We start from the raw sequence: 27,173 nt of genomic DNA, 5'->3' as shown, positions 1-27,173 counted from the left end.
TGCTGGCCATGATGACCGTATCGTTCGCATAAGCCAACACTGGGAATTCCCTGCCCCCTCGGCTCAGAAAATCCAACCCTGTTGCCACCACAGCTTTCCACAACCCATTAATATACAAAGTAAAGAGTATCGGGGCAAGCACACTGGGCAAGCACACACCCCTGCCTACCGGACCCCCAACCCCACTTTAAAGCATTCTGAGCACCTACCCCTGGGTCCAATATGGACGCTGGCCCCATTGTCCGTATGGATCTCCCAAAGCACCACCAGTAGTACATCAAGCACGGCCCACAATTTACCTCTATCTACTTTATCAAAGGCCGTGCTTAAGTCCATAAATGCAAGGTAGGTCGCCTCTACCTTACAAAACACAAAATTCGAGACCAGAAGATATAAATACAGAGCCTGTTCCATGGTACTTAGTCCCGGACAGAAACCAAATTGGATGTCCGCCAAGACCGCCCCTTCTGCAAGCCATGCCTCAATGCATCCTAACAGGACACGGGGAAACATTTTAAATGAGGTGTGCAAAAGAGATATAAGGTGGTAGGACGAGGGAGAGGTTGGATCTCCCTTTTTAAAGTGCGAACATAATTGCGGATTTCCAGGAGGGCGGATAAAGACCCGTGCCTAAACAGGCATTGAACGATAGAGTCAGAACCGGTCCCCATAAATCAATCTGCTCCAGGAAAATATCTGCCGGTATTTCATCTGGTCCTGGGGCTCTATTGCGGGCCTGTGCCCCAATACCTTTTGAAACTTCTTCTATTGAGAAGCGAAGAGTAGTACCACCACTCCCTCTCCCCTCTGGTTCACTACTAGCACGAAACAGGGACCCAAAATGTGAAACCCAATCATTTGCCACCACATGTGTACCCTTGTTGCCCTACCTCCCATTATAGACAGCACCACCCTTGACAAATTCCCAGAAGGCTTTGGCGTTATTGGCCTCAAGGAACTCCTCCCATGCCTGTTCTTCTAGCCCCCTTTTTTATGTTCAGTCACCCTTCGATTTATGGTAGAAAAGTGGAGGATTTACCTCCAGCTTCACACTGGCGGTAAATTGGTCACTTTTTTCCAAAAATCAGCAGAATTACCACTCGTTAATTCTGCCAAACATCCTCAGTGGAGTCCTATGGACTCCAGAAAAGGGGTGTTTAAACTGCCTACCACCACTTACAATCCTGTGGTAAACCCACGGGACCAATTGGTAGTAACAGTAATTCCGTTTGTTGCTATTCTGGTGGATTTACGGGCAGAATACCGCCAAACTCGTAATCAAGATTTGTAAGATTTTGTAGGATTCATTATGTTTAAATGTGTACTAGATGTGCCCTAAATCCTCTTTTCAAGCATTCTCGAATACTCAAAAGTTAATGTCACATATGCATGTTTGTAAGGCACCAACTTGCCTGGGGAGCCAACAGAAGCTTCTGCTAGCTGTTGGTTTTAAGCTAACCAGTCTCTCCTAGGGTAGATGCCGAAGCTAAATAGCTCCCACCTCTGCACAATTTCGAACCCTGTAATAGAAGAAGGCCCCTAAAGGCACCATTCGTACTTGGTAGAGTTCCAAAGAATATCTCTCTCAGACCAACTGATTGTGGGGGAAATGTGGCTGACAAATGATGTCGCCTCATCTTCCTTCCACTAGGCCTGGCTAGACCTGGACTTGAAGCTGCTGCCTGAATCAGGCACAGCTTCTTCAGGGACGACCCCTGCTAAAGGTGTTCAGTAAAGCTAGAGTAATTGACTTGGCAGCTACTGTCGGATGTGGGTTGGGATTAGGATACCTTGTGGAGTGATCAGCTACCACTAGGATAATCTCATTGCCTGAGGATGTAAAAGAGTTCAGAAGACTAACACATTTAGTCTTTATCTCCTCAAAGGATGCAACCACTACTGGTAGCGGTGCTAGTGTATTCTGAATCCCTGTTTCACATTTGCCAGGTTACTGACAGAAAGTGTTGCTCCTGTAGTGGCTTTCCACTGGAACCCCTGTCTTGGGCCAGCAGGATTCCATGGGTGATCTTGAGCTATCTTGATTTCAAGATGAACTGCCAGGGAACTTAATGCACCAGCTGCAGGAGGAAAGGCCACGCATCCTGAGGTCTTACGGCCTCCTCTAGTGGGCTCAGTGGGCTTACACACTAGTAACCCACCGTCCTGTTGGATTCTTTGCTTCACAGGAGGCTCATCCCCCAATTGGGAGCAGGTCTTTCTCCATAGGTCTTTAAGTGATGGACGTTTCTGTTTACCCTTACTAATAACATTGTTAGGGTACTCCTTTTCTGCAAGCAAGGTTGGCAATGCAGGGCACCCAGAGGAATAGAGAGTATCTGGCAATCCCTCTTCCTCGTCATGTTCAGGGATCTGGCCAACTACCTCAACCTCAGGTAGGGGGAATATTTTCTTTCCCTCTTCCTTTGTTTCTTCTCTCCTTTAACCGGTTCCATGTAATAATGTCCCCTCAAAAATAACGCCATGCAAAAGAATTGCTGCAAAATTGCAATTTGTTTGCAGGGACATTATTAGGTGGAACATGTAGGGGACACCCCCGCAACCCCCAACCCCTTTTTTTCAAAGGGAGCGGGGGACAGCCCTCGCGCCCCCTGTCCCTATATATATGGTCAACTATATAATGTTGCCACTACCTTTTCCTGGCGACATTATATACGGTGACTATATATATATATAGGGATAATATTACCTGATACCCTTTAGCCTTAGGCCTCCCCTTTGGCTTAGTCATTCCTTATTACACTTGGCTAAGGCAGCCTGAATGTGAGACCTAGTGCTTGAAGGGTCTGTAGAGTATCTCTCAGGACCTTCTTGGAGTCTGATATCTGTCAGAATTCTTCTAGGAACTCTCCTCCTCACACTGATAGATGCCCTGTCCACTTCACTATTCACAGATAAAATTACAGGCATTTCTGGGAAGATGAGCGGGGGGACCTTCATTCAACTGAGTAGTCACCAGAGGAGCTCTGGCAAGAGCTTCTGGTTTTACTAATGTGGAATCAACCACAGTTGGACTGGGCCTAGTGTTCCTAATAGCAGAGGAACCTACACCTTTTACCAGTACTCTATCCTCAAGCAGATAATTCTTGGGATAGTCAGGTATGGAAGCAGAAGCTCTAGCAATGTTAGAATTCCAGGTTTCTAGGGAAACTAAACCTACTTCAGATTATTCACCATTGGGCAAGGTATCTAAACCCCCTGTGATTATCTCTTCCTCTTCATGAGAAAATGCCAGATTCACAGAGTGGACTCTCAAGATCTTACCCTTACATCTGGGGTCACCCTTCAAATGGTCACTTGCTCCATAGGCTACACATGATCCGCTGCATCAGTGTATAAAGGGAGGCTTAGAGTGTCCACTCACATGCTTGGGATAGTTTGTCCCAATACCCTTTCCATGTTCCTGTGACTTATTCCCCTTATGAAATCTTTTGTGGGCCTGACTGGAAGGCGTTTTATCAGTAGACCCACCCTCTTTCTCTTTTTGCTTTTCCGCCTCCTCATGCTTACCAGAAGCATGCTTGTCCTTATGGTACACTCCATGGGAAACCCAATGATCAGCAGCAATGGCCAGCGTCTTCAGATATAACTTCTTTGAATCTGCCAAATCTCCCTTAAGCTCAGGGGAACAAAAGGCAGAAATATGGGCCAGCATGACCAAGTGAATCATGCCTTTAAAAGTGGTTACCTTATGGCCTTCTACCCAGGGACTCAGATTCTTCAAGGAATCTGCCACAAAAGACACCCAAGTATTAGTCTCTTTCTTTTTGTTATCTCTGAACCTCTTTAAGTATTGGACATGAGTTTTCCCAAAGTTTAAGAGGAGAACCTGCTTCAATTTGTCAAAGTCGTTTCTGTCAGCCTTAGACATATCCATAATGGCACTGCAGCCAGAATGGGATAGTCTTCTGAGCAACCAAGCAATCTTATGAGGCTCCCCTACTTCTCGCACCTCAGAAGCATTCTCAAAAGTTGTTTTCCAATCAATAATATAATTTATTTCATAATACATACTGACAAGATCCTTAGGCAATCTAGGATGAGAATATGATCCAAAGCCACTTCAAGAACCTCTGGAGGAGCCTTGAGACTGTTGTAGTCTGGCCAAATCCAACTAGTGATCCATGTCTTTCTGTTTCTCAATCCTGTCAAACTCCAGTTTAGTCATGTTAAAGTCCAACTCCTTTTCTCTGAGCCTATGTTTTTCTCCTTTAAGCTCCCCGAGGCCTCAGCTTCTTTAAGCTCCCACAAGGCCTCAGCTTCTGCAGTTGACATTGAAACATGAGTAGACCCTTCTCTCCCTCTTCTTCTCCATTTTCAATAGTGGCTGTAACCACACACCCATTACTACTGCAAAGACCTGCCCCAGCATGTATAATAGCATCACTATTTAGAGGCAAAGTAACAATCCTAGACTCCTAGGCTGGTGATCTAGCAGTTTCTGTATCAAATCAGCCTTGATACCAGAGGATTGCAATCCTCTGTCTACACACAACCTTTTTAAATGTTCTACTTTGAGCAACAAGAGTAGATATAGTGAATGTTTCCATATCTGAAAAGAGTAGGCAACTGTTATACCAGGTACTAACTTCAGATCACAGTCTCTGTAAATAGAATTATGATACTACACCAGTAAACAACACTGGGGTACGCAATAGCTTATTTTCACCACCGAGCACCAACTTGTTCAGATGGCTTTCTAGAATCTGGCTGGTGTAAGGGTGCAGAAGTAGACACGGGACACAGAGACATTTTCTGGTCATTAACTTGTAATGAAAAGAAATAAAGGGCTAACTATATTGTCCTTATAACAAAGAGGGGTTTCCCTTCCTCAAACACAACTAAGGATAGTGCCAGAATGTCAATCGGAAGAAAGATGGTCCACTGTCCTATGTCCCAAACCTATTTACATCCCTCTCACTTCAAAATTAAACTTTAATACTAGCTTCACCCTGATTTCAGAAAGGTGGTTCCTTCCTTCTGGATGGGGTTTGGCAGTTTGTGACTACTGGGGAGATCTCCTTCTTCCCCTGGCTGTCACTAGGTCTTCTAAAGCAGTTACACATGGATGAAGGGAAGGTCCCCCTTCCCCAAGTCTTCTTAGACAACTCTTACAGTTCCACAAAGATGGGGGGAATATGCCTCCCTTCCCCAATCCTTTCTCAGGCTATCGTTTTTTGTTCCCTGTGATTTTGCCAAAGAGGATATCTTTCTCCTCCCCTGGTTTTCTCTTCTCTTTTGCAAAAGGATATCTCACGCCCCTTGGTCTTCTGTTTCACTTGTGGGGGAACCAGGCCCCTTTCTCAGGTTGCTAATGTCTCTCACTCAGGCCCGGTTCACTAAACTGCCAGGCACTGTTTGGAACATACAAGTTTTCAATCTTCTCAGCATTCGGGTCCCAGACCCCTTTCTCAGGTTTATAAAGTCTCTCAATGAGGCCCGGTTCACTAACCTGCCAGGCACTGTTTGACACATAAAGTTCTCTGTAATTCTTACAAGTACTGATATGTGGAAGATGACGACTCTTGTACTCGGCTTGAATGTTTTCAAGAATTGGTTTTACCCCGGGGATCTCTCTTTTGCCCCTGCTTGGTTCAACTCCATCCCTCAGGGTCTCAGTAAGGTTTTTGCACTGTCCCCTGGTTTTAAAGCACTTTCCCATTCCTTAACACAGTTCTCTTTATAGTTTCTTTCAATCCCAGGCGCTTGCTCCTTACCCCTGCTCTGTGGGCTGCTTCTCTCTCCAGCTCCCTGCTTCTTCAGGCTTCTCTTGTCGGCTCTCAGCCTCTCTGGGTTTCTCTCGCCTTCTTCGTGCTTCTGTCGCCGGTTCTCGGCTTCTCTGTACTTCTCTCGCCAGCTCTCGGCTTCTCTGGGTTTCTTTTGCTGGTTCTCGGCTTCTCTGGGTTCTCTTGCCCCTGGAAGTCATGCAGCGGTTCCACAGCCCTGGGCCCGTTACAGCGATACCATCTCCCGCTCTGCGGTTCACTGCCAGATACTTGCTTCTCCCGCTGTGTTCCACGTGTGTCAGCGGCGTGTTCTGTTGGGACGCATATGCTGGCTGTTCGGCGTCCCCGTCTCCTTTGGTCCGTTATCCGCACGGTAGCTCCTTCCAGCTTGCGGTTCCTCCATGGAGGATCAGACCACAAGAGAAGTCCTTCCACTGTTTTTTAGCATTGGCCGGCTCGAGAGCTAGTATGTTTGCTTTGGTTCTGCAAAGGGCTCTTCACTCCTCTTTTCTCCTTCCTCGTGTTAGCATTAACAGAGTCATAGCTTGCCTTACTCTTCCTCGTCACAGTGTTTTTGTTGTCTGTTTGTCAGTGCTATTATGCCTGCAGACCTGTTTCTAGCACTATATAAATTAATAAAGTAAAGTTAAAAACAGTATGATTTTCCTCATACTCAGGTCTACTCTGCATAAAGTAACTAGAAGCAGAAAGAGGGGTTACAGAGGATGAGAATTTGTGGCCCCAACAATGTGTGGGGATGTGGTTTTGGGGTAGAGTGGTCATTGCCATACCATGTTCTCCCTTGACAGTCTTCATCTCTCCCACATAGGGGGCCCCCTCCCATGGGTTCCTCCTGCTGAGTGAACTCAGGTGAATTAGTGGGAAGCGGCCACACCTCCCTGGCCCCATGCGAAGGCTCCCCCTCTGGGGTAGAAGTGACGAGATTGAGGGATTCGTCACAGAGGCCATCCTAGTTATTGTGAACTGGGGAACGCTGAGAGATTACCCAAAACCTAATCAATGTAGTAGTGGAGAGCATTCGAGGCTATTCTCAGAAGAGTGCAAGTGGGGTCCGGGGTCCACAATGAGTCCATGCAGTGAAGCACACAATAATTCAATTTAGACAGCTAAGTACAAAAATACCATATGGATTCTCGGCCCAAAACACACACTAGAAAATGAAACCAGCAGGTGATAATATTGCACAGCACTCAGTTTTAAACATACAGTCAACATGGGTTCTTATGAATGCATTCAATAACTTAATACACAAAAGAAGGTTAGTAAGTGATGCAGTAGGATAGAACAAAGTCACAAGACATATGCCCTAACTTCAGGAGTCCATCGCTATGAAGTGGGGCCATGCGCACAAAAGTCACAATGCTTCTCCCAAGAAAGTGTCTTAAATAGGTAAGGTTATTGTATATGGAGAATGTTCCGGAGAAGATGAGCAACAAAGTTACTGGTAGGGAAAAATATGTTTTTATCCTTCAGGTACTTCTGTTTTAGACGTGTTGATCAAACATCAGTGGAATGGAATACCTCAGGTTTATTCTAAGGAGAACAGGGGGAGGGACAAATGCTATGCGTTTACTTACCCCTCTGACTCTCCCAGAGGACTGGATGGATCGACTGGGGATCACTGGAGATAGTTGTTATGTTGGTTCCAGTGAGAGATGCCCAGGAGCTGAGTACAACCCTTCACGATGGAGAAATGCAGGAAGCACCAGTGCAGACCTCTTCAGGACGCTTCACAAGAATGGGGAAGGCAAGTTCCAGCAACAGCGATGGCAGTCGTCCTTCTAGTCACTGCTGAAGAAGTCCTTCCAGAGCAGGATCCCTTGAAGCTGGGAGACTGAAATTCACCAGGAAGGTGACTTACACCACAAGCTGGTGACCTCCGAAGTTCTGGCGAACCTCGACTGGTTCTAGTGAGGTAGCCCACTGGAGAGCTGGTCAGTCCACTTCCGAAGGCTTTGGACGGCTGGATCCTCGAACGTGTCAAGACTGGTTGGTCCCGCCATTCCAGACCCTGAAGTACTGCTCAGGGTCTTCGCAGATCAGGTAGTCCAGCAGTCCAGCAGGGCTTTACCGGGCCAAACGCAGGAAGGGAATGCTGAACCACTTCATGAGTCATCCACGGATCTTCAGTTGACTGCTCTTCTAACGCTCTTTTACACAGGATACTTAGCTCCAATGCTGATCTGTATAAATGGCTGCGGGAGTTCTCTTAAAGGTATTGAGCTAACAGAAATTAAGCCAGGAGAATGACTCCCTTTTCCTGGTCCAACTGGTTCAGTCTTAAGGGATGATTTCTTATAGTCTCTTGTAGCAGTTTCTGATATGCCCTTGTAACTCCTCCAAGGGACTTATCTGGGCTTGGTTAAATGTTCTTTCTCAGAGTTATATATATTCCTGGACTTGCCTTCTCTTCTTCTTGTCTATCACAACACATGAGATCACTCTTTTAATGTTGTTGGCTTTTTCCATGATTTCCACAAACCCTCTGGTGAGAGATACTACTCCAGTATCAATCTTTATCCTTGATATTTCTCTTGCAGTTATTGTGATGAGGGAGATTACTCCTGATATACCCTTCACCCTCAGTATCTTTCTTATAACAACTGTGACAGCAAAGATTCCTCCAGAGACATTCTTCACTCTAGTTATCTTTCTTGCAATTACTGTGGTGAGGGAGATTACGCCTGAGGCACTCTTTACCTTGGAATCTTTCTTGCAATTACTGTGACATGGGAGATTACTCCTGAGGGATACTTTACTCTTTCCCAAACCCCTATTGGGTCTCCCGCTGCTACTGTTACCTTCTTTCTGATTGGGGCACGTTACCGGTTCTTCCCATGATGTTGGTCTTGCTCGCTCTTGTTGGACGTACTTCGCGTCCCTCACTCTGCTTCCAGCTGCACCGCGCTGACTCCGCGGGCTTCTTGGCCTGTCGGTATCGGCGTAGGTAAAGGACCCCACGGTCAACCTCTCAGAGGTCATGGCACCCTCTGTCTCTTATCATCTTCTTCGTAGGTCAGGTCTCCGTCTGACTAGGGAGTGCTCCACCGACAGCTCCAAGGTGTCCTCACCACGGAGGACCAGCTTCCTCTGCTCATTTCCTCGTTCCCAGGTTTGAATCTCCCAGGGCTCACAGGCTTCATGCCAGGTTCTCGTTTCACAGAGTCCCTTCTTGGTCTTTATGTCCTGTAGTTTGTACCTCCTCAGCAGAGTGCCATAGTCCTTTTGAATCAAAGGAGTAATCTTTGTGCGTCTTGGGGCCACCTCTTCTCAGTACTGTCTAGATTTGGAAAAGGAGTAGTTCTCCAGCATGGGGTCTGGCATGGATTCACATGCTCATGAATATTCCCTGTCGTCAGGCTGGGAATCCTCGGTAAAGAAAAAATCAGTTTCAGTTTCACTTCTGAACTGTCTTTCCTAACAACCAATCACTGGTCTCTGGGTCATACTGCCCCCAGCCAATGACTGCATTCTACCTAAGCCCCTCCTCTGGCAGCCATCTTCAGATTTTTATCGCACGTTCAATGTTGGGAGTCCTCGTGCTTAGCTCTCGAGATTTTATCGCATTTAGCGATTTTTCTAAGAGTTCTCTATTTTTCCAGTAAATCGAGCCTCAAGCTCCATCGATCCATCATCCGATTAACGGGGACCCGTTTTCGGATTCTCAGCGCCCCTCAAGGGCGATTTTTCATTGAGTGTTTCTTGGAGGATTGCAGAAGCTTCTTCAAGGCCTACCCCGCGTGGATATGGCAGAGGAGAAGCACGACTTGACACCTCTGTTCAGGATTTGTCCAGGATGCGGCCCACAGAACATCTACTTGGACGATGACCACTCTGTGTGCCTCTACTGCCTGAATTCAGACCAAACGCATGTGCAAGACAACTGTGCCTTTTTGCCAGGATATGGTCCCCCGCACCATGAAGGACCAGCGCAGACGACTCACTGAGTGGCTCCAGGCCAAGGCCCCTGCTGCGGGTGGTTCCCGGCAGCATGCCTCCCCTAGCCACAAGAAGTCTGAGTGGTCTTCTAAGACCTTTGAGGGAGCCCTGGCGATGGGGGCCCAACATAAGGCCAAGCACCGCAAGTCCGCGGGCACCGGGAGCGCCGTTGCAACAGGCTCCCCGGGGGCCAGGGCGAGCACAGCGTCTCCGGCACCTGCGAACATGAGCCAACGCTCCGGTTCGGTGAAGAAGTGGAAGTCAGATCACCCGGGTACGTTTCTGGCGAAGCCCCGGACGGGGGCCAAGGGGGAGCGGGGCGCTGACCCTCCCCCCAAGGTGAAGTGCCCTAGCTCGACCAAGGTCGTGCAGGCCAAGATTCACCCAGCGAAACCTTCCATCAAAGGCATGGTGGTGTCCCTAGCGAAGGCCGCTGACACGGGTTTGCAGGGTACGGTCCCCAAGACGAGAGTTTCCCGGCTGCCAGGAGGGAATCGTTGTTTCAGCCCATAGACAAGACGCCGGAGAAGGTGATGCTCATCATCGCCCTGAAACTGTCTCCCTTGGTCGAGAAGAAAGGGCGGGGCACGGTAGCCCAGCAGGGCACGGACATCTCCTGTGAGGAGGAGCTTTCTACTATCCAGACCATCTTGGAGAAGAAATGTGTCGAGGCCAAGGCCTACGGGAGGGATCCCGACGAGGAAGAGCAAACCGTAGAGGTGGTCCCTACGCCGCTGCCCCTGTCGCTCCCACCTCCTCCACCTCAGCAACCACCTTAACCCCCCAGCGGACATTTCGGTGAACATTCTACAGGCACTCCACACCTTGTGTTCGGAGATTCGGACGAGGATGCCCCTTCCGCCGACGGAGGATCAAGCGACGCTGGTAGCTCCCGCGGCACCGGGCCTTCAGGTGTGCCCCTGACCAAGAAGAGGAGAGTTCACCCTCCACCACCTTTTCACCCGTCGCCCCTCTCCCCTCCACTGAGGGAGGATACGGACACGGACACGTCGACTACAGGAACGGGAACGGACGACGACGGTGGGTTAGGAGACCTCCCATCTCCGCTGCCCAGAGCCTCACCGCCCAACGAGATCGGCTCATTCCATGTCATGATTCCTAGGGCCGTGCTATTGATTCCTCTGTTGGACGATATTTGGGATGAGGGAATGCCCCTTATGAAGAACCAGTCCTAGGCCCCGGCAAAGAGGGACCAGTATGAAAAGAAGAACAGGGTGCCGGACTCTGCACCCAAGTGTTTGAGGTCCCAGCCTTCCCCGGATTCAGTAGTCTTGGCGGCGGCGAGGAAGAAATCCTCAGGCTCGGCTGCGTCGACGACCTCCTCCCCTCTGGACAGCGAGGGGAAGAAGTTGGACGCCATGGGACGACGAGTCATCACATCTGCAGCGACGACCATCCAGGCGGCCAATGCCCTCGCCATTGTGGCACCCTACGACAGGGAGCTCTGGTTTAAGATTGCTCCCCTCCTGGACTTCTTTCCAGATGACAATAGATCGGAAGGCTGTAGATTCTGCAGGAGGAAGAGGTGGCATCAGACCATGCCATTACAGTGGCCACGGACACTGCTGACACTGGATTCCGCCAAATGGGCAACAGCGTTTGCCTTCATTGGCAGGGATGGTTGAAGGCCACCAACTTTCGCCAGGAGGTGCAGTCGAGGGTATTGGACATGCCCTTCGACAGGGATAATTTGTTCGGGAAGACCGTGGACGAGTCCCGTCAGGACATCAAGGTGGACAACGAGACAGCTCGTGCCTTGGGCACTCTGAAACAGCGACGGCCATTCTTTCAGACCTCTGGAGAGAAATCACAAGGTTCCTTGAAGGGCTTCGCTGGAAGCTCATCGTCAACCATCCCTCTCTTCGGGCCAGGAGGCCTACAGGGGCTGCAGCAAGTCCGGAGGAGGTCGCTGTCGTCGCCAATGTCCCCAAGGCAGCGACGAAGCAAGATTGAACTGCCCATGTCGTCAGGCCCCCACCCGCGCACCACTGTGAGAGGCCGGCTGGCGAACTTTGTCAGCTTGTGGAAGTCCATTTCCACCGACTGTTGGGTTGCTGGACGCTCTGGCCCACGGACACACCCTGGAGTTCCAACGAAAGTGTCCCCGCATACCACCGGTGGCCAGGCAGGAAAACCATGTCCTGCAGCTTCTGCTGGAGGTGCGGGCCATGCTGAGGAAAGGTGCCATAGAGCTCGTTCCAAAGAGGCTCTGGGGCTCCGGAGTGTACTCTTGGTACTTCCTCGTCAAGAAGAAGACAGGCGGTTGGAGACCCATTCTGGACCTCTGCTGTCTGAACAAGTACAGAAAATAACAACAGGGTAAATTAGGGCTCAAAGAGCCGGAGTGGCAACTGCCTTCCCAAACCGTAGGGGAATACTGGTACACAAGGAACGGTTTGCTGGGGAAAAAGTTTATCAGCTTGCCAATCAAGCCAAGACAGAACAACTAATGGTAGTGCTTGAGCAATAGTCCTGCTCGCTTGGACACAGGATAGGAAGCTGATCTGGTGCTCTGTTGAGATGCCCGGGCCCCACTGGTGGAGAGCCGGGGGGTAGGGGGAGGTGTCGTGTGGGATATCTAACCACAGGCGGTGATAGACATACTGCCTGACTGGAGGGCAGTCTAGCTAGTGTGTGTGGTTTGAGTCACCAACAGCCTGACAGATGATGGGAGAAGGGAAGTCGGGCAACCAGCACTGTTATAAAAAAGTACGAGAGGGGGATTAGATCTCGTGGTCTTGGACCTAAAGGACTAGAAATGACAAATGCAAAAATAGAGGCATCGGGATTTCCTTATGATTTTATTCACCCTGGTGGCTCGAAAGTTGCTTGCAGATGAATGGTTGTCCTAAGTGTAGATTGAATGATAACAAGTTTTTACTAAAAATGCACTGTCCCACTAACTAAGGGATGTGCTAAAAAAAAACATGCTTTCTGGGTTTTTTTGTGCAATTTCGTGCAGTAGCCCCTGTTGGTCTAGCTACTGGGCCATTTGCGCAGGAAGAGTCGCGCCGGGACCCAATTTTTGGATTTCGAAATCGGGTCCCGGCAAAAATATGAACGGTAGCTCCCATCCTTGGAAACTTAACCCCTGAGCCTGTGTGAGGATCCCCATGCAGTCTGCCACTGCTGCCCTACTATGAGGACAGATACTATTCAGTAGCACACGAAGATTGAGCTTGTCCTGAAGAAGATGGTCGGTAATCACTAAAAAACCATCGAAACCAGTCGACCTGACCTGTTGTGGCTCCACCACAACATTTTATGATACCCCCAAGACCAACAGGGGCTACTGCACGAAATTGCACAAAAAAACCCAGAAAGCATTGTTTTTTTTAGCACAGCCCTTAGTTAGTGGGACAGTGCATTTTTAGTAAAAACTTGTTATCACTCAATCTACACTTTGGGCAACCATTCATCTGCAAGGAACTTTCGAGCCACCAGGGTGAATAAAATCATAAGGAAATCCTGATGCCTCTATTTTTGCATTTGTCATTTCTAGTCCTTTAGGTCCAAGACCACGAGATCTAATCCCCCTCTCGTACTTTTTTATAACAGTGCTGGTTGCCCGACTTCCCTTCTCCCATCATCTGTCAGGCTGTTGGTGACTCAAACCACACACACTAGCTAGACTGCCCTCCAGTCAGGCAGTATGTCTATCACTGCCTGTGGTTAGATATCCCACACGACACCTCCCCCTACCCCGCGGCTCTCCACCAGTGGGGCCCGGGCATCTCAACAGAGCACCAGATCAGCTTCCTATCCTGTGTCCAAGTGAGCAGGTCTATCGCTCAAGCACTACCATTAGTTGTTCTGTCTTGCCTTGATTGGCAAGCTGATAAACTTTTTCCCCAGCAAACCGTTCCTTGTCTGAACAAGTACATCAGATCCCAAAAGTTTCGGATGGCCTCCCTTCAGCACGTGCTGGGACAGCTGGAAGAAGGGGATTTCCTATTGTCGCTGGACTTGGAGGATGCCTACTTTCACATCCCCATTCACAAGGGACACCGCAAGTTACTGCACTTTGTGTTTCAAGGGCAACATTATCAGTTCAAGGCCCTTCCCTTCGGATTGAAGTCGATGCCAAGGGTTTTCACCAAGTGCCTGGTGCCAGTGGCGGCACAGCTGCGTTTACGAGGGATCCACGTTTACCCCTACCTGGAAGACTGGCTCATCCGAGCGAAATCGAGGGAGACCGCCGTCGCTCACACGGCAGAAACCGTCCAGCTGCTGACGGAGCTGGGGTTCTCAGTGAACTATGCAAAGTCTTGTTTGGTGCCATCGTAAGACGCACTGTTCCTGGGGTCCCGACTCAACAAGGTGTCATGCCTGGTGTCTCCTTCGGAGGAGACGATAACGGCCATCCTGTGCAAGATGCAACGGCTGTTGACCCTGAAGATTGCAAGGGTGAGGTCCATTAAGTCCCTTCTCGGCATGATGTCGTCATACATATACCTCATTCGGTTGTGCAGGCTGTGGATGTGGCCACTGCAAGAGTTCCTCGATGCCCGTTGGATCCAGGTATCAAGAAGCTTCAAGGACAGGATCTCTCTCGATGAGAATTTCCGTCGAGGGATACAGTGGTGGGGAGTCTGCACACATCTGTCGGTGGGTGCGGACTTCCAGACCCCACCTCGTCAGGAGACGGTCAGAATGGACGCCTCCCTGGAGGGATGGGGCACGCACACCAGAGGTCTCCACACAAGAGGGCCGTGGCTACCGGAGGAGAAGTTGTTGCATATCAACGTCCTGGAGCTACGGGCAGTGTTTTGGGCTCTCAAGTCTTTGCTTCTGTCCCTTAAGGGCAAGGTGATACGGGTCTTCACGGACAACACCACCACAATGTTTTACATCCGGAAGCAGGGGGGCACCAGATCCCCAGCGCTCTCCAAAGAGGCGCAGGACCGATGGCACTGGGCCATTGCCCAGGGGATGTTCCTCGTCCCGTTGCATCTGGCAGGAGTGAAGAACACCATCGCCTACTCTCTCAGCAGGGAGCTTGCTCTTGCCACGAGTGGGAACTTCGGCAGGATCAAGTGGATCTTCTGTTCCGTCGATGGGGCAATTCCCAGATCGATCTGTTTGCGACAACGACATAGACCAATTGCCAGAGGTTCGCCAGCAGGTTTCCCCAGCATGGGGGATGCATTCTCCTTCCCCTGCGACGGCCTGTTCCTGTATGCGTCCCTCTCGAAACAGTTGCTCTGTGACTGCAGCGTTAGAGTTTGGAGGATACCATATCCCGGCGGACTGCAAGGAGGTGCTTGCCAAGGCTAGGGCTTTGTCTACACTGAAATGCTACAGACATAAGTGGAAGAGGTCCGCCGTCTGGTGCCGTGCACAGAAAATTCACCCTCTTCGGATTCCGGCTCCACAGGTGCTGCCGTATTGGCTGTCTCTGGCCAAAGCAAAGCTGGCCCATACCTCCATCAAGGTTCATCTGGCGGCGATGTCCCGCTACACCAGAACTCCATGACCGTCGTTGTTATGGCCACACCGCCTGGTTAAGGAGGTCATCAAAGGACTTTTCCGTTCGTTCCTGCCGGTGAAGGCTCCGGCCCCAGCGTGGGAGCTCAATGTGGTACTGACTAGGCTCATAGGCCCTCATTCGAGCCTATGCATTCTGCGCCGCTGAAGCTTTTGTCGTGGAAAACAGCGTTTCTTGTGGCCATCACCTCCGCACGACGAGTGGGAGAGATGCAGGCCCTTTCTTGTAAACCACCTTACTTGACATTCCACGAGACGAGGGTGGTGATACGGACACACCCCTCCTTCATGCTCAAGGTGCTGTCAGACTTTCATCTAAAGAAGCCCTTGGTGTTACCCATGTTCTTCCTGATGCCTTTGTCGCCGGCTGAGAGGACTTTGCCCTCGCTGGATGTGGCTAGAGCGCTAAAGATCTACGTGTCCCGCACAAAGAGTTTTCGGAAGATCTCGCAACTGTTCGTGAACTTTGGCCCTGCGAACCAAGGGAAGGCCCTTTCCAAGGATTCCATTTCCAGGTGTCTCTCCGGCTGCATCACCCATTGTCACTGGTTGGCAAACCGACCGTTGCCTAGCCGTCCGAGAGCCCATTCGACCAGAGCGATCGCTGCAACTACGGCGTTCCTGTCTGGTGTGCCCCTGCTGGACATCTGCAGGGCTGTTTTGTGGAGGTTGACGCACACCTTCACAAGATTCTACTGCATCAACCGGGATTCCAGGGAGGAGTCCAGAGTCGGCCAGACAGTGCTGCGCAACCTGTTTGCTTTAAAGTGAGCCTGGTGAGGAGGTAAGAGATGCTTAATGTTGAGATGTTGAAATGCTTAATGTTGAGCCTTGCCACCTCCCGTGGTTGTGCATGTGTGTACTGCTATGTATTAGTTATTCATGAGCATGTGAATCCATGCCAGACCCCATGCTGGAGAAGGAACAAGTTACTTACCTGTAACTGTTGTTCTGGCATGGATTCAGGAACAGGAGTCCTTATCCTCATAAGGGGAGTCTCTCCGTGTGAGGTCCTGCTTTTCGCCACCCCTAGGGGGATTAGCGTAGTGAGCTCACCTCCCTACCCTCACAGGGAATGGCTCCTCCTTGGAGACAAGTGATGAGATCCTGTGAATCATTACACACCCCGATGTGGGCCTTTCACTGAAGATCTTCACCTATGAGTGGTAATTGGGTGAGGGGTGGGATTGGCCAGCTTCTATGGGTGCACCTTATTCTCCTTTGGGTTTTGGAGGTGAAACTAAATGTCTAACTGGCCTGGCCACCATCTTTTAGGCCAGTACTCCTTATATGTTCCTTCCCTGTGTTGCTTGTACGGTGCTGAGAGCTTCTGCTTTTTCAGTGTGGAAACAACCTGGGTATATTTTCTACATTCTTCAGTTTTCTGAGTAGTCTGTATGCCAGGGGATCATGGATAATTTCATTTCCGGCAGAGAAACAAGGCATCCATAACTTCAGTTTAGTTTTCATACAAACCCCTGTCAGAAACCTGTGGGCTTACAACATTGTATTAGCAGGACTCTCATTTAATGGTGTGTTGATTTTACATTGTGAAATGACTTCCCTAATGTTCCTGATAATGTTTCAGAACACAGTTGCAGTGTATAGTTAAGGGAAATATGTTCCCTGAAAAGGACAGGCACTTTTTCCTTCGCTGGAGCTCCAGTTCTGTTTCGAAAAGGGCTGTCTCTCAATTTAGGCGGTGGTGCCTTATTACCCTGCAGGGTTACCCCAGATTATGAACAGGGGTTCCTACATTAAACTGCTCTAGTGGACTGATGTATTGGGAAGGATCAAGACTCCCAGGACTGCGCTGGGGGTAAGGGGACTGTCCCTTGCTATATGATGGAAACCAGGGCAAAGTGACCAGCTCTTCCTCCCTGTACCTCCCCTAAATTCAGCATCTATTGGTTTGGGGTGGTATGCGGTCCCTTGAGCCACTGCCGTGGTGGATTCCAGAAGTAGACAGGGGATTTCATCACATGATCTAAAGATGGCACAGACTCAAAGCGCTATTATGGATGACCAGTTGACATCACAGGGGTTCCCCTCACAGCCCATGCAAATACCTTCTTTTAAAATTTACAAGAAAAATAAGTTGCATTTCTGGACACAACTATTAGAAGGCACAATATGCAGATAGTGTAAATCTATAATAATTAATTAATCACGTATTTGTTTTTATATAGTGCTTTCTCAAAGTGCTGAACATAGAACACTTTTATATGCAAAAAATATTACCCAACCGAAGTTGGATGAAAGACTGCTTTGGCAGTGTCGGGATTCAAACTTGTGACCTGCAGATCACAATAAGATCTCTGCAGTGAGCGCCTAACCCGGTGTCTGCCACTATGAATGGTACCAAGTTGCAAAAGGACTGTTTCTGGTAGGCAGCGTGGTTTCTAGCAGCTTCTTGTAGGAAGGCACCTTAGTCTGCAGAATTATGCTTTTTGATTTTTATCTTGCAGCCCTATACACAGCAGAGCTGCCATTATTGCCAGATTGTGCCAAAGCGGGCCTCAAGAAGCAGGGCAAACTATTGATACTTGGATATTGAAGGCTCATGCCTCCAATGGCAGAGCTATCTATCGCCTGTGGCTAGGACAGCAGAGTCTTATTTCTTTTTTCATAGATGAACACCTCTTGGACTGCAGAGATCCTGCCTTCTGATTTGGGACCATCCACCCCTCCGATCACTGAGATTAAATTCCTCAAAATCTACATTGGTGCAGACCACTTGTTGGCTCCTCAGATTGTGTGTGACCAACATAAGTTTCTTTTTTTAAAAAATTTGATTTGTTAAGGAAATTGTCCATCTCTTGTCTTTTCCACACAAGCTTTAGGATACATTTGGCTTATGTATGATGAATCTGATGATGCCATCACTTCTTTCCCAGAAGAAGCCTCTCCTCGTGTGGCCGGCCGGGGGACGATATTCACTATCTGATCCAGACCCTGGGGGTGGCTATCCAAAGGAGGATCACATGGGGAGAGGCGACACTAAGGGGGAGAGTGAGACATTGTCAGATGAGACATGGTAGGTATCCCCCGTTCCCTTTTAGGGATATCCCCTCCATCCCTCATGCCCTAATGAAATATTGTCCTGTAGAAACCGCAAAGCTGACTGATAATTCCCTACATATTCATGACTCAGACTACAGAACTAGGATTAGGAAGAGGGATAGAGGAATAAACATATGCAGAGCCCAGACACCAACAGAACGCTCTAGTTGTTGGAAGGAGTGGCACCGTAGCAGGATCTTTAAAACACCAACTGCTGTTGCAGGAAGGACAAAAACTGACAGGAGCAGTCGGCTCCTGTTGGAAGAAGGAACGACTCAGGTAGAGCCTCACTGCACACCAGACCCGTGGATTAGGGAGAAGCAGACCGAGGGCTGCTCAACACTGATGGTCTGCCGATACCACCGAGAAGGAGAAGCAGGAGAGTCAGAGCTCTTACCTTGCAGGGTAGTGACAGCAGAACGCTGCCCCCAGACTGTGCAAGCCAGGTGAGGAGCAGAGGAAGGACGGGATGCTTCTCCAGCCACTGAAGCTTGTGTGGGACGCCAAGCAGCTGTACATAACCAGTGAGCCTACCTGGAGAAAGTGGCATGCTGTGGCGCTTCAGGGCAAATGCTGTACACCTTGGGAGAGGGCAGAAAGCCACATAGAGGTGATGAAAAGTATCAAGCTGTTAAGAGGAGGGTTGCTAAGGCAGAAGTCGGCATGAGTTGAAAACCTGGACGCCAAATGGAGAAACATGTAAACATTTGTGAGAAGCACTGGCAGGATAGTAAACCAGGCTCTTGTGACGGCACCTGTGAGGGGAGTATACCAGGTGTTGTGTGAGCCTGGGTTATTTAAACACAAACAGAGGGACCCAGATAGAAAGGGGATACGCTGGGTACTTTAACAAATTTATGCACAAAAAAGGATCCCCTCACTTCAATTTGAATCAAATAAGAAAACCTCAGGAGAGAATGCTACATAAATCACAAGGTGTAAGAAAATATATTTCTAATGGATTGTGTCCTTCCACGTATTCCTCATCTTTCGACACATGCTGTCCAGCTTCAGATTTTTTCTGGCAGAGGGCGCTGTGCATCGATGGCGTCGACTCGGTGTCCCTCAAAGGCCTCTGTAGAGGATGATGTCATCAAAGGCATATAGAGTGCGCGCAGCGCCCATTGGCTTCTGTTCCATTTTTCTGCTACAGCGATAACTTCAACGAAATACTGCGACCTTCTTCACATCTTGTGCCGTCTTTGTTAAACTTTGACATTGAGATATTTTCAATATCGAAACCGACGACTCCGAAGTTCGGTTTAAAAAAATGTTGGGATTGTAGATCGAAAATGTCCCTGACTGATCCGCGCCGAATCTGTTTGTGGTGCCTCACAGCAGACCATGACACCTCCGACTGATCCAAGTGCCAGTCTATGACTGGAAAGGCCTTGAGGGAACGGAAGGGGAAGCTGAAGCAAAATCTCTAAATCCCCTACCCGATCCGTGAAACCTTCTACTGACTAGTCGAGAAGTGACTCTCCTTTTTGGAAGAAGGCCAAGCGGTCCAGGTCGAGGAGCAGCTCACACCACTCAAAGAAGTTGAAGAGAAGGCACCGTAGGTTGCCTTCGTCGACTTCATCGTCGGACCCTTCCCCAGAAAGAGTTGCTTGTCCAACCAAGAAATCCACTCTGGCCGAGTGAGAGGACTTGAGGGCAGAAATGCTTAAAATTTTCGAAAAGCCAAAACCAAGCCATGCTCCTACTGCGCCTTCGAAAGAAGCCAGGAAAGAAAGTTCTCAGCCTAAGTCTTGGGCGCCCTCGAGGACGGGACAAAGGGCCGATGCGCATCGTGAGCCTTCGTGACCTCGATCCGATGTAACATCGAAGGATCACTCGAACCATAAACACAAGTCGAGGCCGAGGTCATCAATGCCATCGATACCTTCGACGCCTTAGACGCCTGCCAAACCCTCAACGTCAACATCGAGGCCGAAGACTTTGACGCCAGCTGCGCCATCTTTACCACCTTTGTCGTCGACGCTGAGCGACCCACTTAAACCAATTGCGCTGATAAAGAAAACCTCAACGACTACTACAGCGGCAAAGCCAATTCTGTCAAAACCCATGATTCCTGACAAAACTACCTAGGAAAGATTTTTTTAAGTCTCTTTCTTCAATATAGGAAGAAAAGGAGCAGTCTGATGAAGAGGCCCCATTTGGCCTACTACATGGTACGCTAATGTACCAGAGAGTTTCATTGCGGAAGAGTCCAGGATAAGGGACCTTTATGATAATCTGCAGACTGCAAGTGGGGTTGATACCTCATCTGAACTAGAATTTGGGAAACCAGAGGATGGCGAGCAGGCGGATGCATCCTACAGGCAACTCATGTCCAAGGTTGTAGATTACATGGGTTTGAGTAGGCCTCCATTACCATACGAACAGGACGATCTTATTGACATTCTAGACAAGGTCCACAGTCGGACCCCATCTTACTATTCCATATTTCCGTGCAGAAAAGGGTGGCCAGAACTGGGATACACCAGAGACCAATCCAGCAGTTCATAAAAACTTGACTAAGAAGTACCACCCTCCAAGTAGTGACCCCGACTACCTCTCAAGACACCCCACTCCGGAGAGTCTGGTGGTGCAAGCAGCTACTGCAACATCAAAACAAGCGGTGTACCCTACCATCCCTCCTGATAGGGACGGCAAACGCGTAGATGGATGGGCAAGAAAGGTATTCTCTGCAGGGAGCATGGCACTAAAATCTGCCAACTACACCCTCGCAAAGTTTACGTTCACTCTATGGGACTGCATTTGCATGGTGGCAGAGCACATTCCCGAAGGGGATGAAAGAGATAGCTTCTTAGCTATAGTGAGAGACAGCAAAGAGGCCATGTGCGAGTCTCTTCAGTCAGGTTTGGATTATGCTGATAGCATCAGCAGAGCCATAGCTACCAGCACCGTTATGCGCAGGTTTGCCTGGTTGCGGAAGTCGGGTTTTGCACCGGATGTGCAATCCAGACTCCTCAACATGCCTTTTGACAGGTCTCACCTTTTTGGCAACAAGGCTGACGAGAGTCTTGAGAAGTTGCAGACCTCGAAGGCGGCAGCCAAATCTTTAGGCGCCGCTATTCAGGCTTTTCGACCTAGTGGACAACCTAGGAGTGGTAGATCTTTTCGCTACTACTCCTCAGTTTGAAGGGCGAGAGGAATGGCCAGTCATAGGGGCCAAAGAAAATGTCCTCATGATGGATGAGGAAGGGGTGCAAAGCCAGCTCAAGCAGTAGCTTCCTTACCATCTGCCGCTGCATCAGCCACCTCAAAACCTCTCTGAGGTCTTGAGTCACAGTTCACCAGTGGGTGGGGCAGGCTGTCTCAGGATCTAGAAGAATGGCAAGACATTACTTTGGATGCTTGATCTCTAGAAACCGTAGCCCACAGTAACTGCCTTCTGTTTATAAGGATACCTCGGAACAATCCACCGGGGAGCCACTCTTTGAGGATTCCGGATCCGCTCCTTGTGCATGAGATTTTAAACCTGCTAGAGAAAGCTGCTAAAGAACCAGTGCCTGTAGCGGAGAGGAACAAGGGATGGTATTCCCCTTATTTCCTAATACCCAAGAAGGACGGAGGATTGAGACCCATCTTGGACCCATCAGGAAGGACAGGTTCAAGGTGGTCACACTTTCTCAGATCATTCAGGCTCTCCAACTCCAGGATTGGTTGGTGTCATTGGACATTCAGGATGCTTATTTTCTTGTGCCAATCCATCGCAAGCACAGAAAACACCTGAGGTTTGCAGTTGGCGGTTGTCATTATCAATTTTGAGTTCTTCCATTCGGCTGACCTCCACACTAAGGGTTTTCACCAAACTGATGGCAGTGGTGGCAGCAAATCTCAGGAGAGGGGGGATTCACGTCTTCCTCTACCTGGACGATTGACTGACCAGAGCGCGTTCCCCAGAACAAGCCTGGGATCATCTCAACGTCACCTGCCACTCTCCCCACAGACTGGGCTTCTCCCTCATTGACAAGTAGTCCCATATGACACCTTCTAAAAAACTCCAGCTGCACTGGATACTTCCTTGGAAACGAGCTTGCCACCCGAGGTGAGGGCTCAAGACATTCTTCAGATGTTTACCAAGTTTCAGAATGCCCACAGTCTTCCGGCCTTTGATATTTGGAGGTTGCTCGGCCTCATGGAATCCATTTATCTGGTGCCAGAGACCCGTCTGAGAATGAGATCCCTTCAATGGGCTATAAGAACTCAATGGTCCCAGTTCTCAGGAAAAATGTCAGACTTACTTCAGGTTCCAAGCAGGTTCGCACAGGATCTTCTGTGGTGGGCCTGCAAGGACAATATTCTGAAGGGAGAACCCGTTTGTCATCCATGGCCGGAGATAACAGTAGTGACGGATGCTGCTGTGGTACTGGGCAAATACAAGAAGGAATCTCTCTTTCGGCAGTTCACCTAGCCGGAGAGGAGAACACGGCGGCGGGCACTCTGGGCAGGCAGAGCACAGTCTCCCACGAGTTCAGGAAGTCCTTCAAGAGATCTTCAACCTTTGGGGAACCCCTCAAGTGGGTCTGGTTGCGACTGGTGTCAACCGGAAGTGCAAACTGTATTGCTCCAGGGAATTTTTCCCAAGAAGAGCTCTACAAGACACATTCGTAGAGAACTGGGAAGTTCCGCTCCTGCACCTGTTAACCTTAAAAAAACATTTTATTGTTAGCTCTAACATCAGCCGGTAGAGTGAGCCAGTTGCAGGCACTTTCGTCCAAGCCACCCTTTACTATCTTCCACAAGGATAGGGTTGTTCTAAGGGTCAAACCTTCATGTTTGCCCAAAATCATTTCTGATTTCCATATAGGACAGAACATGGTTCTACCTTATTTCTATCAGCCCCATCTCATGCTGGCAAGGAAGAGGAAAGACTGTATAGGTTAGACCCTCGTAGAGCGTTACGTTTTTATGTATCTAGAATGTCTATGCATTGATGACCAACCTTTCATTCGATATACAGGTCATAAACTGGATCAGGATGTCTCTATGTAGACCTTATCCAGATGGATATTTCTGGCCATTTCAGAATGTTATAGGTTGGCAGGAAAGGAACCTCCGGAAGGTTTAAGGGCCCATTCCACCCAGGGTATGGCTACCTCTAAAGCCCTGCAAAGGGGCGTACCAAATAAAAACATTTGTGAAGCGGCATCATGGTCTAGTATCCACACATTCACAAAGCATTATTGCCTGGGATCTTCCCTTGGTCAGGATGGCACCTTTTGGTAAGGCAGTCCTGCACTCAATGAAAATATATGAAGTCAAATTCTACTCCCTCCTCCAAATCAAATACTGCTGTGGAAGTCTGTCAAAAGATGAGGAATATGTGGGGGGACACAATCCATTCGAAGAACAAGTTACTTACCCCTGATAACATTCTTTTGACTGGATGTTCCTCCCATGTATTCCTCTACGTCCTCCCATCCTAACCCTCGGTAGAATTGCCTGTGCTATTACAGTTTCCGTTCTATCAAGGCTGAGTAGGGTCACTCCTGTGTTTTGCAGGTATTTCTGCTGTTAAAGGGGAAAAACAGAACTAAAGCCAATGGGCGCTGCGCGTGCTGTATATGCCTTCGATGACATCATCCTCGACGCAGGCCGTCGAGGGACATCGAGTCAATGCCATTGACGCACAGCAACCTTTGCCATAATTTGTTTTCCAAAGCAGCTGAAGCTGAACAACATGTGTCGAAAGATGAGAAATAGGTGGGAGGAACATCCAGTCGAAAGAACGTTTCCAGGGGTAAGTAACTTGTTCATCTTTATTATTTCATGAATAACAGTTATATTTTTTTTAAACCACAAATATATAGGTTCTCTTGTATTGGAAACATTTAGACACGAGTACCACAACAACTGTGTCACAACCATTACATTTGCCACATGCACAAATACACTCCACAAAAATTTGAATGACTTCGAGAATATAACTATACATCAATGCGAACAACAAGTGATTTCAAAATAATCACAATTTCAACGAATGGGCTACATACTCCAGAAACTAGGTTGAATACCCATCACCTCACCATGTGACTCTGTGACCCAGGAACTGTTAATATCATCTAAGTGGAAGTCTTTTTGTTGGAGTTGTACTTTTTGTTGAACTTTTACATGTGTGCACTTTTCAAGCCACAGAGAAAACCCTTAACATGCGAGGTCTAGGATAGGATTTCAGACACAGGACATTTTTCTTTGGACATCTTGACACAAAGCAGACCCATAGTTTTTGATTGAGGTAGGGAAATACCTCCTAGAGTAGGGACAGTACGCATTTCCTAACCCCTTTAATTATTTGAATACAAATCTGTAACCACAAACATGAGTCCTCTTTGTTCTCGTCTGATTCCCGGTTCCTCACATGTCTTGCGTCAACTATGCTGATAGTGCCTCCCCAAGTATTTTCTCCCCCCATCTCCTGTGACTGTAAATTGTGGTGGCCCATCTAGTTCTTCATCTAAGACAACACAAACCTTTCCCTCTAGATTATCTTAGACTGCACTGGTTCCAGTTGGCAGTGATTTGCTTACAACCCCCGGCATGTAGATTGAGCCATCTGTAAGCAGGCCCTGCATGTCACCTGCCATAAGTTCATTCACTGGTTCCTGTCATGGCTGTCTTTTTGGTCTTTGGTCGCAGGACTTCACATCCCTGAGTTTAAAAAGCAGAGTGGTAGGCAGGTCCTTAACATTTAAGCAGCTGTTCCGTGAAACTCTACCTTTTGCTCAAAATGACAATCATTCTGGTTTTCCATGGAAGCTCAATACATTCGTCCTTCCCACATATCCCTCCGATTTTGGGTGTTTTATGTTTCAGTTAGAATTGTCAAGAAGCAACATGGAGCATTGAATGCAAAATGCACTGTAAAAGCTGGTAAAGCTGTGGGGTTTCCTTGCTATGATGACTTGTTCCACCTGCACTAAAGATTTTTGGAGCTTGTCCACAAAATGTATATCAGAGGGCAAACAAAACTTGTTTATTGGCCTATTTCCTCTTTTTGACACTCATGTTTCCTTTTTGCAGACCAGCACCACCACCACCATCTGGCCTGGCCGAAGATACCCATATACAAACTTAAATGGGCTGCTTCTCACATGGGGGAAGCTACCAGACTGTGCCTACTGCTGTTAAGCTGACTGTCTATCACTGGGAGAATCTCCTCTTTCCCAAGCCAGTGCAGAAAATGATACCAACTGCCCACTGCTGATTGGGAGACCAAGGTTTGGATGCTGGACTGCCCATGCCGGAAAATGCCCTTGGAAACTTGCCCAAGCGCATAACCTCTGTCCAGCTCCAAGCTTTTCACCTGAGAGTGACGGCGGCAGCAGAGTGGACGTGCACTCTGAAAAAATGAACTAGAACCAAAGACTCACAAAAAGGTCTGGGAGCCCCTCTACTGAGAACGAACATGGCCAAATAACCTGTCCCTTTGGAAGGTGCCCACTCAGGAGGGTCTTCAACCACGTTTTAGCTCACTGTACCTTTCACAGAGAAGAAACCAAAGACTGATCCATCCTAAAGAACAAGGCCTTACCTGAGGGACACTCTCCTGGAAATCCTTCCCCATCTAAGTTAATCGTGCTTGGAATATTGGAGGGGGCAACGTGGCACCAGTTAATTTTGCAAGTCTGAATCTGATCGTCTGTGACTGCATGTAGACTTAAGGGATCTAGGGGAAGGCAAAGCTGCTTCTTATGTCTCTGCTTCTGATGGGAGCTGGAATACCTACCTTATTTGCACAAAAGGAACTGAAGTGTTGTACATAGTTTTTGTTTTCCTGCAGGAAGGTGCAGGCTTTCGTGATTCGCTTAGGATTCCACTGTAAACCGATTAAGTTTTAAATGAATATCCAGAAACTGAATGTGCAGTTTGCTTCCATGCATGTGTGTGTGTGTGTGTGTGTGGGGGGGTGGGGGGCTAAAGTCTGCCTTTGCCAGAGTTTCTTTGTCTATGTTTGTGCTAGATGAGATAACTAATCTGTGGTCGATAGCGCAGGCACCCATTGTTAGTGGTTTCTTATGCTCATTAGGTGAATGTTTGCACCCATAGGCAGGGTTTGCTGGCACAGATTATCAGGGTTTTCTGATGGCCATTGTCAAGCATTGCTTTTGGCGCTGGTTTCTGATTCTCATTGATGTTGCAATGGGGACACCCATTGGCGTAGGGCTATTTGCACCGCTGCCAGGAATTGCTGCCATCCATTGTCAGAGGTTGCTCTCACGCAGTGGCATAGCAGATAGCAATATGTTTCAGTCCCATGGAAAGGTTGTGTGGTGAGCTTAAAGTAGTTTGGAACATTTAGGCAGGCTGTGGAGAAGGGACACGTGTTGGCAGCTTGTTAGACTGACCAGGGAAGTAGCAGAACAGATAGACAGTGTAGAGAGCTTGAGGCACAGGGGCAAGCAATGTGAGGAGCTTGGCAGAGAGAGCTTGCTAGTGGAGGTATCTTGACACAATGGCCCTCACTACAGTTTCGCAGGTATCCCGTCGGAATTACGGCAGGATATCTGCAAAACTGCTGCCCGGTATTACCAGGGTATTACGGGCGGCAGAGATACCAGTAAGTTCCCATTCTATGGAGTCCTACAGGATGGCATTGCTGGAATTACCAGCATCGGTAGTACCAGTGTCAGTGATAACGGCAATAATTTGCTGGTATGGCCTTGAACTCCCGGCAGGTCAGGCCTGCCGTTAGTTAACTGCCCCTACCGGCAAACTTGTGTTGCCATAGTCCGAAAAAAATGCTGGTGCCAGTATTACCAGCATTTTTTCCAACCTGGGGACCTTGTAATGAGGCCCAATGAGAGGTGAATCAATTCTGTATTTCGAACATACGAGTTATCAACCAAAGAAGATAAGGTTCGGACTGTTGGGTTGAGTGCTAACCTC

General features: G+C 48.7%; 1 protein-coding gene across 5 annotated transcripts in view; it reads left to right on the top strand.

Annotated features, from left to right (window-relative positions):
• The window catches only part of ADAM15 (ADAM metallopeptidase domain 15), a 583,228-nt gene extending 557,083 nt beyond the window's left edge, over window positions 1-26,145 (top strand). For all 5 annotated transcript variants that reach the window (XM_069650163.1, XM_069650162.1, XM_069650165.1 and 2 more), the window contains one exon: window positions 25,308-26,145. In XM_069650163.1, coding sequence (XP_069506264.1) covers window positions 25,308-25,362 — 55 coding nt within the window. In that variant the 3' untranslated portion in view covers window positions 25,363-26,145. The remainder of the gene's footprint in view (window positions 1-25,307) is intronic.
• Window positions 26,146-27,173: the final 1,028 nt, after the last annotated feature.

The sequence above is a fragment of the Ambystoma mexicanum genome, chromosome 1p, assembly GCF_040938575.1.
Source record: "Ambystoma mexicanum isolate Mex_15411 chromosome 1p, UKY_AmexF1_1, whole genome shotgun sequence".
Taxonomy (NCBI): Eukaryota; Metazoa; Chordata; class Amphibia; order Caudata; family Ambystomatidae; genus Ambystoma; species Ambystoma mexicanum.
The sequence above is the reverse complement of the archived record's forward strand: the minus strand, read 5'-3'. Positions and strand labels throughout refer to the sequence as shown.